Source organism: Melospiza georgiana, chromosome 12 (genome assembly GCF_028018845.1).
Source record: "Melospiza georgiana isolate bMelGeo1 chromosome 12, bMelGeo1.pri, whole genome shotgun sequence".
Taxonomy (NCBI): Eukaryota; Metazoa; Chordata; class Aves; order Passeriformes; family Passerellidae; genus Melospiza; species Melospiza georgiana.
This window is the reverse complement of record NC_080441.1, coordinates 10,038,755-10,055,236: the sequence shown is the minus strand read 5'-3', so window position 1 is coordinate 10,055,236 and position 16,482 is coordinate 10,038,755. Positions and strand designations below refer to the sequence as shown.

The following is a 16,482-nucleotide window of genomic DNA, read 5'->3' as shown; positions in this document are numbered from 1 at the left end:
TACTAAAATTAAATATAAAGAACAAGTATATTGAGGTTTTGATATCTGATAGTGATATCAAGGGGATTAAGGATTTAAAAATCTGATAAACAACTACAGGTTTTTAATCTGCTCTTGGCATTTGAGATGAATAGCTGCATAGCACAGGCACTACACTATGGGAATTTTGGAATTATTCCCATTGAAGAGATGTAATTTTTGGACTTAATCTGCTGTATCTAGTGTAGCAAGTCTGATTTTACCCTGCCATAGCAAACAGTTATACCAGTTATATACATTTCTGAACTATGATAATGCTTTCTGTATGTAAACTTAAGCCAAAATGACTAGGTTATGTAATTGCTGTCTACATTGGTGAATACTTAGGCAATTCCTCTTTAAGATTTCAACTGTTAATTCATGTTTGAAGGAGACATGCAGACTTGATTCATGAATATTTGCTAGGTGGTTAATTTTTGCTCATTATTATTTCAGTTTGATTTTGTAAAACTGATGGATGGAAAACAGTTAATTAAACAGGAACCAAAAAACTCAGAGGAGCCTCAGCAAGCTCCCAGGAACCTGATCTTGACTTCCCTGCAAGAGACAGGTTTCATTGAGTACATGGATCAAGGAGCTTGGCATATGGCATTCTACAATGATGGAAAGAAAGTAGAGCAAGTGTTTGTACTAACTACAGCCATTGGTAAGAAAAATCACTATATAATTATTATTATGATGATTATTACATTGCAAAGATGTGTTTGATGTATTCCAGCTCCTCTTAAGTATTCTCTTAAATATGTTTTATTTCAGCTTAGTTTAATTAACCTCAGTGGAGCAACATCATGTTAAGCCAATGTTAGACAAATAGCAATATTTGTATATTACAGATGGATGTTATCAAATTAAGTGTGAAGTTTTCATATGTTAAGATTTTTATATGATAGCTTAAATGCTTGAATGATTTCTGGTGTTATCTTTTTCCAAGTAAAAGAGATTATATCTGCCCTCTCTACTTATGTGTGCCATAAATCCTACAGAAATTATCCAGGCTTTAAGTCTTTATTTCCAGTATTTTAGTCAGCTGTAATTTAGAAAATCTTTTGTGGATTTGTTTGTGAGTGTTGTTTGATGGATGGATGCTGGTTTTTTATGCAGTTACTCAAATGCACCATTTTGTTTGGAATACAGAGAACAAATACAGGAGGCAGTGTCCTGGTTGCATATGAGATTCCTCCTGCCTTTTTAACATGCATAGGTGAGCAAGTGTTTGCAGATGTAGGTGTTGTGAGTGAGCAGTCCTCACACATAGGGCTTTTTTGGAATTTAAATTTAGGTGAAGTGTTGTATTTATGACAGTCTTAGTCTGCTGCAAGACTTTAACCACTATACCCTTTAGTTAACCTGTTCTACCATATGTTGAGCAAGATGTCTTTACTAGTAATGGACGTGCCATCTGCTCTTGAGAGCAAGTGGATACTATTTTTACTGTGTGGTAAACACCTTGCAGAGCAGGACAGTATGATTCAAATATCCAGATTCTGAAGGACTTGCATAGAAGAAAAAAATAAGAAATTGAGATAGAGTTGTAATGACAGGTTCTGGTGTAAAAATTTCATATTTGCTCTGTTCAGAAAAGTTGAACTTCTGCAAGAAAATATGCCATTATTCAATTCCATCTGAGAAAATAAGAGTCAGGCAATTTATGAAGCATCTTTGCAGATGCTCTACAAAGACCATAAAACCAGTCCAGTGTCCAAATTCCTGATCCCTTGTTTATTTTTATTGTAAGACAGCAGGGTTTATACAGGAGGGTTTAAATAATATTTCATTTAGTAGCAAAACTTCTACTCCTCCCCTTCCCCACACCCCCACCCCAAAAATGAAATTAATTGCCAGACTTTAATTCATGTTCCATCCCCTCTGTGGCCAATAAGCAGAGGAGACTATGAAAGGGGGAAGTGTGAGCCACAGTGCAGGCAGGAATCCTTGTGCTTCATCTTCAAAATGCCTGCAAGAAGATATTTTTGGGAAAAAGTCTGTTCATGCTGCTGCAAGGCTCTACTGCTTGTGCATTTGAGCATACTGCCAACCATTGTGTTTTCATAACCTGTGTATCATCTTCTCCTGGTTTTCTGTGCATCATAACTTGATTGTTTCTTCTTTTCCACAAAAAAAATCTATATCCTTGATATATATATCTAGGATATATATATATATCAAGGATATCTATATCTATATGTCTAGAGGATATATATCTATGTCCTTTATGTGCATCAGAACTTGATTGTTTCTTCTTTTCCACCAAAAAAAAAAAAAATCTATATCCTTGAGGCATTCTTCTTATTCTTACCCAGACTGGTCTAGTCATATTTGACATCTCTGCCAACAAAGGAATCAGCCAGGACCAGGAACCCTTAGAACAGAGCAAGAGCTTGGATGCATCTCTGCCAAATGCTTCTGAGAACCAGCCATGCCCCTCATCAGCATCTGTCAGATTGTATTTCAAGATGCTCTGTGTTAGTTATGTACAAAATTGATTTTTACTGAAATTCTGATCAGACTTTCCTGAGGAGGGTAAATTGCATGCAAAATGTGACATGAAAGGGCAGCCCAAAGTGGGCATTGCACAGAGGGGAAATAGCTTCTAAAATCATTCATTCTTCAGGTCAGTGTAGGGATCATTTGCCATGTGATTCTAGGAAAACTGAGAGAAGGTGGGCAAGTGCACACATAGAGCAATAAAAGAGTTGATAATGAACAGTAATATAACTATTATATAACTAATATAACCAAATTAGTAATGACCAACATTTCTGTGACAAAATCTTCATTCTAAAAATGAGCTGGTTTTTAACTTTGAAACAGACATCTGTGTACAGGTTGTGGATATCTGGTGAACAGATGCATATCAAATGTCTGTTCTTTGGTAAAAACTGATAGCCTGAAAAGAATGAATTCATATAACCATAGGAGCTTTCAAGAGGAGCTAATCCTTATCTAAGTGTCCATAATGATCAAAATATACTTATATCAGTTATATATATATATACACACTGATTTTTTTTTTTATTAATTGTAGATCTGATTTTTATTCACTCTCCTCAATTATTTTGTCGGAAAGGTGTCGAGTTTCCTATTTTCCATAGCCAGGGGTACTTCACCACATCTCTTAGTGGATGTGGCCTTTGGACAGTCCCAGCTCCCCTGGCTCCAGAGCCCCTCTCCCATCCAGCACCTGCATGGGCTGCAGAGCCCCTCAGTCCTGGAGCTGGTTGACAGTGACCTGCTCCCCACAAAGGATCATCTTAGCTTCAATTTACTTTATATTCTTTATGGAAAATCCATAGAAATCAGTGAATCCACTGCATTCCTGTAGGAAATACATGTGTAAATTGGAACCAGCTAATCCAGGTACAGATAGGAGACCGTCCTCAGATGTGTGAGGTTAAGTGGCTTAATATCCAAAGCTGTGAGATAAAACATGGGCAGGTTTAAGATCGGAACTGAAGGTGGGGTTTTTTCCCTTCAAATCTAGTTCTTAGTTCTTTATCACATTGAATTTCATCACTGTACAAAAGATTATTGTTTTGTTTATCTGATTGTATAGAAGTGGAAATCCTACCCTTCTCTAAGGGATTCAATTCACATGGTTCAAATGAACACGATAGAAGGCAATTTACTCTATAAACAGGTTTCAAACAAATTACTTCAGCAAGAAAAGAAAGTGTTTAAGGTGGACATTTTTCAGCAAATGCTCAGGTTCCTGCAGTGCTTTTAATGGTGGTAAATTTTACATGAACATTTACTTTAAAAGCTTTTTGCTGTAATATAAATGATGCACCTGTTATCTCAAAGCTGTCAAGAAAAAATCTAATAAATATTTGTAAGCTGCTTGAACAGGAGTTTTGTTTTATGCTCCCTGTGAATGAAAATGGGCTTTTTACTGCTTCTGCACCTATTTGTATGTTGAGATGTGTCCTGCAGAGTGAGGTGAAGATGCCATTCATTTCAAATTTAACCAATTTATGTTTTTCTTTGTGCACAATTGCCTGAATAAACAGAAATCCTGGATGACTGCTCTACTAATTGCAATGGGAATGGAGAATGTATCTCAGGCCACTGCCACTGCTTCCCAGGATTCCTTGGTCCTGATTGTGCAAAAGGTAATCTCATATTAACTGACCCATGGTGCATGACAGGGATCATGATTATGGTGTGTGACTGCTGGGCTTGCAAAGATTCAAAGTGATTAAAGGAGATTAAATTCCTTTTTCCAGCCAGATGGCAGATACAGTACAAGCACACATGTGGAAAGTTTCTTTATGCTGTACTTGAGTTAACACGGATCAACCACTTCTCCCTCCCTGACTTTCAAATTTAATAGGTGCCTCCATCCACCTTTGCATCCTGTCTGTGAATGTAAAATACATTTTTAATAGGTGGCTAGCATAGCATAATGTTTTCTGCTACTTAAAAGTGACAAACAGTTTCACTTTGGAGAAAACATAAGTAAATCAAATGCTTCTGTAGTCTTAACTTGAATAGGGTGCAGATAAGAAACCTAAAGCAGCTTAGAGGTGGTTTTCTAGCATTAAGGCAAAAAAGCATGTTAAGTGAGCTTACTTCTGTTTCAGATATTTCTGTCAGTATTATCCATTATCCACTGCATGTGATGTCCAGAAATTCTCATGATTTCCCAATGTCTCCTCAAATGTAGGATTTATTTTTTTAAGACTCAGTTGGCTCAGAAATTGATACTGAATTGTAAAAGTAAGCTTCCACATTGCTGGTTTACATACAGATCAGCAATGGCTACAATTTCAATGATATTAAGGCTTCTTAGAAGAAAAAGGCAGGATCTTGCTTCAGTTCACAGGAAATAAATATTAATCTTACTGAAAATCAGGCACCCCTGCAAATTTTCTGCAGAGGCCAATCAAGGGGAGAGTTGGTTTTATCTTTTAGGATATCCCATTTCTGGTCAAAATTAAGGTATACAAGAGAGACTGAGGAGACAAAGACATTGTATTACTGCTGTACTGCCTAGTTCAGAGATTTCATTCTGTGACAACCCTTGAACCAAATGAAGAATTGAGGAGCTGGAGTGGAAAAGCAATTTTACAGAACAATAAATGCAATAAATGTTAATCTATGTAAGTATGTAAATACATTAAAAAGGTCAATCTGCCTTCTTCAGATTCCTGTCCAGTGCTGTGCAGTGGAAATGGAGAATATGAGAAAGGTCACTGTGTGTGTCGAAATGGCTGGAAAGGTGCAGAGTGTGATGTTCCAGAAGAGCAGTGTATTGATCCAACCTGCTTTGGCCATGGTACCTGCATCATGGGCGTCTGCATCTGTGTCCCCGGATACAAAGGAGAGATTTGTGAGGAAGGTTTGTGAAATTTCCTTCTCTATGGTCAGGAGGGTTGATTTTTGTCTTTAATTTCCACCTGGTTTAAGGTAGTTAAAAATTCACAGGGATGTGATTAGCTTTCTGTGAAGCAGAACTATTTCTCTCAAAACTGCCTTTACTGTCTGACAGAAAGTAATGTTAAATAGAAGTAAATAAAGGTAAAATATTCAGGTCTTGGTAACAGTCCTCTGGACTGATCACATAAAGTTCACATTTTTATTTGAAAAGATAAAATTATTTATTTCTATTTGGCCAAAAGCTCAAGGTAAGGCAGTCAGAAGATCATTTAAACAAAACAAGATGTGTTAGTTCTCCAAAGCAATCAGACTACTGTAATCAGCTTTTCCCTTTTTCATTCTGTTACATGTTAGATTTTTCTGACCATATAAAGCTGAAAGGGCAGCAAACAGGTTAGTTTACCAGAACATATTGTGTAATTCTGTTGTCATATGTCATTTTTACTGGGAGCCTTTGCTCACAGCACTAATCTGGCATCCTTTAAGGCTTGGCTAACAAAAAGTGGGAAATTCTGTGAGAAGGTATTGTGTTTTTGCTGCTTATGGTACTGATGTGTCTCTGCCCTCATCTAGAAACAGAAGCAGTTGTTGTTTCCCTCAGCATGTCTGAGATTGCTCATCAGCTTTGACTTTTTTCCCTTGTGCATAGCCTCAGAAAGCAGAACTCTTCCTCTTGCTTTCCCTGATTTGATGATTTTTCACTAGTCCCCTTAGCCTGGAGCTCCTGACAGCATATTTTGTGTGTCCTGCTATAGAGATTTTCAGTAATTCTTTTGAGTAGCACACACAGGAGGCTTTTTATGTTGCTTGGATTCTCTAGTCAGAAAAATGTCCAGGATGAATTTGATAGATTTGACATAGCTGGAATGGTTTTTAAAGGGAGGATCAAGAGAATGCTTCTGACATAGTCAATTGTTGGTAGTTTCAGAAACCAAGAAAACCCAAATGGGAGAAAGCAAGTAATACACAGATTTCCTCAGTGAGGCCATGATGCTGAACAAGCCTGTGGTGGTGAGAGGCTGACTGCTGTTTTCAGTTTCTTTGTTTCTTGCCATAATGAGATCCTGCAAAATGGTTAGGGAAAAAACTGACATAAATGTACTCAGACAGTAATTGAAACTGAGACTGGGAAAACATTCGATTTTTACAGTAAGAAACTTATTTAAATTATAAAATAAGGTGTAATTATGTAGAAATACTGAAATATGGTGCATGAAACAAACCTGTGTAACTAAGTACAGTGAGGTTTTATTGTAGCAGTGTGTCCTTGATATGAGTGTTCAGTTTGTATTGTAAAACATAGCTAGTGCAGTAGTTAGGGAATTCTGTTAGGAATTAAGATTATTTTATTGTACGTAAACAAGATTTAGTCTTATAGCAGTGCTGTTAACAGACACAACAACAGATGTACTATCCAGGGAGCACCAGTAACTCCATGTATTCATTGCTCTGGAGGTCCCTTGAATTTGTCCTGCCAGATTATCATTCCTAAAATGGAGTCATTCTATTAATTTTAAAATATCAGCAAAATAAAGAGCTGTCTCAGGATGAGGGAAAATTGCTGCGTATTTTTGTCCTATGCTTAGCAAGATGTGCATTGTCCAGAAACACTTGATTCTCTCTCTCAGAATTACACTGTGCACAAGCCTGGAAGGCTTAAAAAGGTACAGCATAAATCCTGAAATAAAATGTTGAATTGGTGGCAAAGCAGTTCAAAAGATAAAGCTTTACTTCTTTATTTTTAGATTGAAAGGTCCTATAAACTGGAGGCCATTAATTTCTATGTCTGAAGTATTTAGCTTTCCCTTCCTGAAGCAGAAAACATCTTTTCATTCCTGTAACACAGGAGACTGTTTGTTAAGTTTGCAGTTTAATTATTGAAACAGTACTTGTGCTGGTACTTGAGAAATACCTAGCAGAACTTTCACAGTGTCTCTTTAACATCAATCTGAAGCACGATGTAACATCAATGGGCTTCTGGCTAATTCTTTCCCATACTCAGACCCCACAGATCCTTCAGCTCCACAGTCTTCCTGCAGCCTCCAGGGAAGGCTGGCTGCTTGCTGCTTAAACCCTGTCTTGTTAAAGCAGTGCTGGGGCTTTGTGAAAGAATATGCTGCTCATACAGCACTAACCAGCTGATTTAAATTCCTCTACAGAGCTCCTGAATTTTTCACTAGGAATAGCTTAATCCAAATTGAGAACAAATTTAGTTCTTTGTTTGCAAATTGTTCATCAGTACATTATGACTTTTATGAAGCTGTTCATTACCAGCAATTGCCCAGCACATATTTTTTATGTGTATGGGAGTTGGGTTTTTTTTACAGCAAGCATTGAGTCAGAGATTCACCACTCAATCTTAGTGGATAACCTTTTTTTGTAGCAGATTTTCAGCTACAGAGATAGCTTTTCACAGGAAGGTGAAAGAATCTTTCTTTTCCCAGATGTAAATAAAACACAGTGCACTAATACCCTAATGGAAATACAAAGCACAATTACAGAATTAACTATTAATTGCTCCAACTTTTTCCCAGCTCTACTACTGAAGCACAGACCTCACCAACTGAGACCAATAGATCTGTCCTGGGAATCTGCTTTTTAAAAATAAGACAAAATCCATAACAAGAGATTCATATGGCCTCTAACAGTCTATGTGCTTGCTTTTTCCCTTGTTTTTGACTTATACTTTTGCACAGATGTTAACAGACTCTTTTTCCCTTGTGTTTGCTAACATTGTTTCAGTTGAGTATTTGCAAAAAATCATCAAATTAATCTAAATCCCTGTCGTATTTCACTAGTAAATAACCGTAAAGGTGTGAGTTCTGTGCTCTAAGTTTTTGTTCCCTGCTTTCCAGAGGACTGCCTGGACCCCATGTGCTCTGGGCACGGCGTGTGCGTGCAGGGGGAATGTCACTGCTCCACGGGCTGGGGCGGGGTCAACTGTGAGACTGCGCTGCCCGTGTGCCAGGAGCAGTGCTCAGGCCATGGCACCTTCCTGCTGGACACAGGACTCTGCAGCTGTGAGCCACAGTGGACAGGACCTGACTGCTCCACAGGTATGATCAGACTTGGCTGTATCAGCATTGCCTGTGCTTTCTGCTGGAGGCGTGAAAGAAAGTAGCTGCTGTTGCTGTGCTAATAGGAATTTAAAAAACAAGATAGGGATGAACCATGAGTACTGTGGCATGGCACTCCATGGGCTTGTCAGTAACTGGCTTTCAGTTGCCAAGGATAAGAAATTTATTTTCTCTGTGACAAGAATGTTTCTGTCTGGTGGCTTGACACTGAGAGCAGTAATCCTGCAAGAGGGCTGATGCCTCCTGGCATGCACTGGGGGCAAATGTGACTCTCACCTGAGCTGCTGAGCACCTGTCAGGCTCATGCAATCAGGGAATCCACAGTTCCAAGAGAGATTGGGAAGATGTTTAAAAATATATATATATATTCCAAACGCAATGACTGATGAGTAAGAAAGCTCTGTCAAGAAAAAAAAATTAAACAAAAAAGACCATAATTCTCTCACACTGGGATAAAAACTCTCTTCCTCCTCAGAGGACCATCAAGGTTTTATCCCACTAAACTGGATTAAGAGTTGAAATAGATTTCCTATATGCTTTATACATTTACATTTCATTTTCCTGAAATGAATGCATTCTGCACATTTTGCTCTGTAGTGGAGCACGTCATTACCAGTGTCTGTACTACTATTTTTTGCCCTATAGAGCCCACAGAGCCAGAATCTCAGATGATAAGTAGCACATCCCAGTAGAGAATAGATGCAAGTGACAGATCTGCTGAATACTGTGGAATACAGCCAGTGGTCCAAGTAACCAATTTTTCTTAGAAATCATTATTCATAAGAACAGTTGGAACAGTATAAATTTCTGCACAGCTCTTCAAAGTGTGTGATTATGGTCTTTAAGTAGGGACTTATAAAATGCTCCTCTACATGATGAATTTTTAAGCAACAAAATATTGACCTGCTAATAATTTTCAGTGTTTGTTACAAGGACCTTGCATTCAGTCTACACTTCAAAATTAATGCATGCAATTTTAGTCTGACACTGTCAGATATGGCACCTGCTTTGATAAGAATTGACTTTTTATTGGTTTTCAGCAAAAGCCTACTTGTTTACATTTTTATCCTGTATTTTATTATATATTAAAAATACTTCCTGAGGTTTAGTATTATAGTAATATTTCCACTGATGAAGCAAACAATTAAGAGAGGTGTTAGCTATGTACTAATTTTTTACTCAAAAATATTGCAAACTAATTCTGTTTTAATACAATGTTATTGTAGCTCAAAAAGCCGTGTTAGTCTCAGATGGGTCTGTTGTGTCAGCTGCATGGGGCAGTTAGATATTAATTAAAGAATCAAAAGGTTAATAAATAAACTCCAGTGCTTTGAACATTTTTGGAAGGGAACCTCTTCACCTCCATCAGTAGAGAAAATACCTCTCTTCATCCCTAGTGTATCCTGAGTTATCAAAGGATGCTTTTCCAACTAGCAACAGGCAGCATAGCCAGATGCTTCAGACTTCTCCTTTCAAATGTGTTTCTTCTTAGGTGTTAGACTAGATTCAGGATGCTCTTGGCAATATGCTGAGTGTTAGACTGAAGTATAAGATGTTCATTTGTGCCTGAGATGCTCTTCCTAGGATCAGTGATTGCTGTACATGTTGAAAATAAAGCTTGATTTTAGTGAGTAAGGAAAGCACCAAATGAATTTAGTAAGGAAGCATAAGAGGAGTAACAAGGTCACAGTAAAGGAGTTGTCATATGTGAATGGAGAAAGTTATGGGGTTCTGTGCAATGAAGAGGATGAAATGGTAAAGGCACAGACTGCCTGTCTGGAGTCAGACAATAGCAGAGCTTTGCAGCTGAGAAGCCAACAGTCTCTCAGCCTGCCTCAAACCCTTGCACTTTGCCATCTCTGTACCACATCATTCACAGTGCAGTGAGAATTTGCCTTTCTGTAGCACCTTGAAGAATATAGGGTCTTGCCTTGAGGATTTCTGTGTTCCCCAGCAAATTTCAAGTACTTTCAAAACAGAGGGATGTATTATATTTAGTTTTATGTGATTTTAAAAATAGAAGTTAGTATATCTTGACAGACTTAAAAAGGGAGAAATAGCAAAGGTTCTAGAATGTTTTTGAATATATTGGTCCCGATACAGTGTGGCCCAACCTGGAGAGGGATGAGCCATCTCTATGATACCTTCCCCTACCTACCCATCTCTAGCTCTTCAAACAATATAAACTTTAAAAGTGGCAGACTGGAGAAAGAATCAGTATAGGCAGAAGAACAGAGATGAAGGTAACTGTGATCTGTGCATATCCTTAAGAATTGCCAATGTTTGGAGGCCCAGCCTGAGCTCTGGAATCATTAATGGATTTTTTGAGGCTGGAAAAGACCATGTTGTTTATGTTGTTTGATTTTCTGTAGAACATTACCAAAAATAACAATCATCCTTCAGTTTTTGCTTGACACTCATAGTTTCTGTTTAGTTTTTTGAAAGTGAAGCTTCACACAGAGACAGAAAATTAAGGGTAGTCTACCATTTCCTAGATAAATTGTTTCAATTGTGTCTGGCCCTCTCTGCTAAGAAGTGCACCTTGCACTCCTAGTATGAATAGGTGCAAAGTCTTGCAATCATGTTTCTTTCTGTGAGGTGAAAGACTGAAATTATTTGAAGTCCTTTCCAGTGTCCAGCCTGATCTCTGCTCTGGCCTGTGAACTGGCACAACCCAATATCACTGCACTACCTCCAGATACTTCTATTTTAAAGTTATTGCCACACAATTGCTGTCCCTTGGGGGCCAGACAATCCTCTTGCAGAACTCCAAAGCAGCTGTTAGGATATGTTTTCATTGTGTTTAAATTGGTTCTCAATAAAAGCAGTTCAATATGACTTGAAAGTTGTTCAGAAACTTAGTATTGCTAATCCTGTACTACTTGTAGGACACAAGTTAGGCTGCATTTTTGTTCAGCTTTGTTAAGATCCATCCTTTCAATATCCTTGGCTGGATATCTGTTTCAGATATATTTGGCCTCTTTCCACCCTACAATATTGAACTTCCATAAAAATTCATTTTCATTTGTTAGCTCAGATTTCAATTTGCCTCTCCCAGAGATGACATGGTTTTCATTTAAGCTTTGCCTTGCTGCATATGAGCATCTTTGTAAAGGCTCTTCCTATCACCTAACTACAACCATACAGATAATACACCTCTGTGTCTTCTGCCTTCTTTAGGCAGCATCAACTGAACTTCACCCTGGAAAGATTCTGGCAGATTTTAACTACACCAATCAAAACAATATTGTGTCTTTTTGACAGCCATATGTGATCAGGGAAAGAAATTTTAAAAGTACCTTCTGTTTGTCTTTGGTTTATTATATGGACAAGATCAAAGTGTTCTAACTGTTCTATATGGATATAGATTGGTTGTATATACTGACATGTATTTACCATGAGGGAGATGGATTAGTCTCTTGTGCCAGTTTGCCAACTGGCCTTAATACTGAAGGTCAAAAACAAGCTGTGGCTTTCACTGCTTCAAAATTATGTCAGTGTCAGAAATTTGTAGAGAAGCCACACAGATTAATTCCAGCAGAGTGCTTTCAAGTGCTGTACCTGGGACAGAGCTGTTATAATTCCAGTTGTAAGGATCCCAAGCCTGCAGTAATATGGTTGATTCTTCCATTCCCACCAGCCTCGGCAGATGTTGCTTGCTGCCTTTACCTGTGGTGTGGTCCATGCTGAAATACACAGAGATCTAGCATCTTCTTCTACAGGAACTTCATTTCTTTAGTTGTTTTACTTGCTGTACCTTGAACAGTCATCTGTCCTTCTTTCTGCAGTATTCTTTGGACTGTGCAAGGACTAAGGGGAGTTAGTGCATTTTGCCTGAAGAGAGGCACAGGCATCAGGGTCAGGCTAAGCTGATCTCAGGCAGAGATCCACAGACATCTCTGAGAAGAGCTGTCTTTCACCATTTTGATTCTTGAAGTGTTTCCAAGGCAAAAAGAAACAGCACCAGTACTGCTACAGCTCTACATTGTCCAAGATGTTCCCAAAAGTAACATCAACAATAGAGCAAACAGGTCATCTTCAGTCATTGAAATGGCTTTAGCTCATGCTAAAGAAAAGAAGATGTGATTTCATCTCTCTAATGATTAGCCTGTGAAAAAACAAATGCTTCTCTGATGTAAAGCACTGAAAATTAAAAACCCATTATAATGGTCACAACACAGAATCACAGAATCACAGAATTTTCAAGACTGGAAGAGACCTATAAGATCATCTAGTCCAGCCGATGTTCTAACTGTTCAACTAGATCATGGCAGCAAGTGCCACATCCAGTCTTTTTTTAAATTCTTCAAGGGATGATGCCTCCACCACCTCACTGGGTAAATGATTCCAGTTTCTGACCACTCTTTCTGTGAAGTATTTCCTTCTTACTTCTAACTTACATCTACCTTGACGCAACTTGAGACTGTGTCCTCTTGTTCTATCCGTTGTCGCCCGGAACACAGATGAACACATTCACTTTTGGAATTAATTCATTGCTATCTTGTATATCACTTTGCCCATTTAATTTTGGGGTTTTTCCCTAGTTTGGTCATCCTTTGGCAAGTCACACCAAAGTGCTTGAAGACGTTCAGCCATTACAATTTAGCCATCTAACAGCAGACGTGCACAAGAGAAATGCACAGGAGACTGAGTTCTATTTCTCATTTAGTCTTCCCCTGCCTCTATGAGATGTGGAGAACAGAAATTTCATACTTTGTTCCAAGTCAGACTGATTATATAATATGTTTTCTGAAAGTCACCTGTACTGAAAAAGGTCATCTTTGGAGTAGTTCAGAGTCTCAGCATCTTTACCCCATGCTGAACCCTGTTATGATAGTGTGTGAAAATCCATTATCAGTGAGACCTTCAGCATACATCTCAGCTGACCTGGGCAGTAGGGGTGTGATCTACTGATAAATGACACAGTCAGTAGGATGGAAGACTCATATTGCACTATTTTAATATCACCAGGACTTCAGTATACATCTTTCTACTTACTGTCTATGGATCTTTGTTGCTTTATTTATAGGCTGTCACCCAAAATGCCTTGATGTTAATGAGTCATCTCCCCTTGAGGTGTCTGGCAGTGCTTTTCAGAAAGAGAAAATCAAACTCGTAGTGCTGACTGCTCCTGTCAGGTAGAAGGCAAGCTCTGGCTAATTGAAGGTGCAGCATCAACTGAACAAAAAAACTCATCTTCTGTTCTCAGATTGACACCTTTAACATGGAGCCTTGAGATTAAGGGAGAGAAATCAAGAGAAAATGGATGACAGAGTTGTTCAGGGGGGCAGAACCTTGCATAAATTAGTGTAACTGCAGTGATACCAGCAGTGCAGTCCCAGAGTGTTTTAGGTGAGAATCCAGCCCAGAGTCACTAATTAATTGCAGCACTGTGCCTAAAATATTATAGACTGAGAAATCTGTGACAGAGCTGATGCCTCTGACATCCTGTCCTGCATTCATTTCTTTAGGCTCTATTCAGACAAAGTAGGCCAGTTTCTGTCCCCTTACTCCAGGACATTTGTCATAATTCTGCTGAATCCATTTATATCACTGAAGCAACCTAATTATGATTGGGAAAAGAATACTGGCAGTTCTTAGTCACAAAAACATTCATCCTAAAATGATTATATGGAGATGGTATATATTTAGCATATCTATTTTTGGTTAAGCTCTCCTAGCAAGATTGGTGGTAATTTTACAAAGGGTAAAAATGAATCAGCAGCCTCTTCCTTCGATATCTTGTGAAGCAAAAAAGGTCTTTAAAACTGAAGTGCTTTGAAAAATGCAAAATGCTGTAATTGTTGTAAATTGATATGTGCAGAGTGGAGTAATTTAAAAATCATTAGAAGTCTGCATTTTTTACAGGAAAGTACTTCAAAAAGAAATTAAGGCATAATACAGTATATTAATGTAGTTCAAGACATCTCAAATAGGTTTCAAAATTAAACATCAAAAACTGCAGCTTGAAAAAATAATTAGGTGAACCCATTTCATCGTAATCAGAAACTCTTCAGGTTTAGGGAATTGCAATATGTGGGTGTCAGTCGTTCTCATTTACCAAGGACAAGGCTGTTCACTACAAAGAGCTTGCAGTAGTGAAAATAGCCTTGAAATTTCCTCAGTACATGATGTAATGTCGTGCATTTTCTGTAGACTGCTCAGTTGCACATTGGTGCTGCCCCTCTGCTCCCTATTTTAGACAAATCTCAAGAACTTTTTAATTATACTGGAAATGTCCTTCGCTGTTTTGTTCTTAAGAAATGATGGACTTGCTTAATTTCATCTAACTGTCCTCTTTTTGTAATTTGTGAGGAGCTTTGCCTGTTACTGCTCTGCTAATTAAAAGGATGATTGAAGTTCCCCTGCTGTACATTGTCTGACATTGTAGAAAGGCTCTTCCCTACTACTGTATATTTCATTGAAGAGAAAAAAACAATGTGTGACTGGTTTGATTTGTATCTCCTGTAGAGTTGCAAGAGTTTGCAAAAACGTATCTGATGAGCAAGGTTTCTGTTAAAAAAATACTAGTTAAAGATTGGAGCACTTAATATGTGTTGCTGCAGAATTTAAAACATGAGAAATTTAAGGTAGTGAAGAAGCACTCTAATAAAAATTAATTATCCTTTATGTTTAAATCAGTCCACAGGGAACCAAAAAATACCTGATGTAGTAATTTATTGATTTAAGAAATAGAATGAGTCAAGGATATGAGATATACAATGAGGAAACTTGGGGTGTTTTTCAACTGTTTGTTGCTTATTTTGCAGATATGCCAAAAATAATGGCCCTTTCCTTTCCTTTTTCTTCCTGAAAATTAAGTTTCTTAATCTATTGCTGTCTGCACCTCATTCAGCAATTAATGGAAATATTCCTCATTCCAATGTAAATGCAATTTACTTAAGTCAGCTTTTGTAAATCCTAGTCTAATTCACAGAAAGCTATTACTTTTTCCAGAGGGTGGAATCCACAGACCCAGTTTTGGATGCTTCTATCTCAGCAACTCTTGGCTTACCCAGGAGGGAGATAGCCAAATTGCTCTGATGATGGCAAAATGGTTCTGTTTATCCTCCCCTCTGGAGGCTGACAGAGCCTTTCCTCTCTGTCTGTATGGCATTGTGCCTCTACAGGGAGTCCATCCTGTCAGCAATGTCCCTCTCACTGTGCTTTGTGCTGGGCCAGCCCCAGGGGAGGGCTGCTCCTTAGGATCCTTGGGCAGCCCTGGTGCAAGGTCCTGCAGATTGCAGAAGTAGAGCTCCTAACATAAAGCTGCTGTCATAATCTATAGCAAAACCTGGTGAGTAAGTGGGATTTCAGTAGCAACTCAGGTGCTGAAGTGGTTCAAGGACCTTTGAATTAAGTAGGGTAAGCAAGGGGTTTAAGGGTGTATATTTGTAGTTAAATGCCTGCATCCCTCTTTTACATCTCAGCCTTATCACCTGCACAGAACTCAATGTGCTGAACAGGGGTTAAGAACCATGCTGAAACAACTGACAGGGTAGAGGATGGAAAGGTCTTTCGTGAATAGTCTGTATTAAAGAAAATGTCAAGATGGATATTCTGACTTTGGAAAGCTTGTAATCCACAATAACCCTTTGTAAAAGAGGACTCTGAAGTAGAGGAGCTGTGGGAGAGTTCTGCTGGTGGATGCTGCAGTAGAGGGAGAAAAGTAGCCCAGATGAACAGAACAGGAATGACATAGGAAATGTTCCATTTTTAATTTGCTAAGCTGAATCCAAAGATGAAACTCTCACAAATTATCCATACCACCATGGTTTAAAGGAGGGCTCTTGTGTTAGAGTGACCTTCTGTTTCCTCACAGCTGAAAACGCACAAATGGGAATTGTAAGAGCAAGGGTACAAAAGAGCAGTAGAACTAGAGGTTTTGTCCTTCAGTGAATTTTGGAGCAACTATTGTGCAAAATGTGCTGCATCAGTCCCTAAAAGGCAGATATTTATAATATTTTTTTGTTGTCATGGTAAGTGTTGT

General features: G+C 38.3%; 1 protein-coding gene across 7 annotated transcripts in view; it reads left to right on the top strand.

Annotated features, from left to right (window-relative positions):
- Positions 1-16,482, top strand: part of TENM1 (teneurin transmembrane protein 1) — a 769,900-nt gene that overhangs the window by 643,247 nt on the left and 110,171 nt on the right. For all 7 annotated transcript variants that reach the window (XM_058032978.1, XM_058032976.1, XM_058032977.1 and 4 more), the window contains 4 exons: positions 475-685; positions 4,047-4,148; positions 5,183-5,377; positions 8,271-8,471. In XM_058032978.1, coding sequence (XP_057888961.1) covers positions 475-685; positions 4,047-4,148; positions 5,183-5,377; positions 8,271-8,471 — 709 coding nt within the window. The remainder of the gene's footprint in view (positions 1-474; positions 686-4,046; positions 4,149-5,182; positions 5,378-8,270; positions 8,472-16,482) is intronic.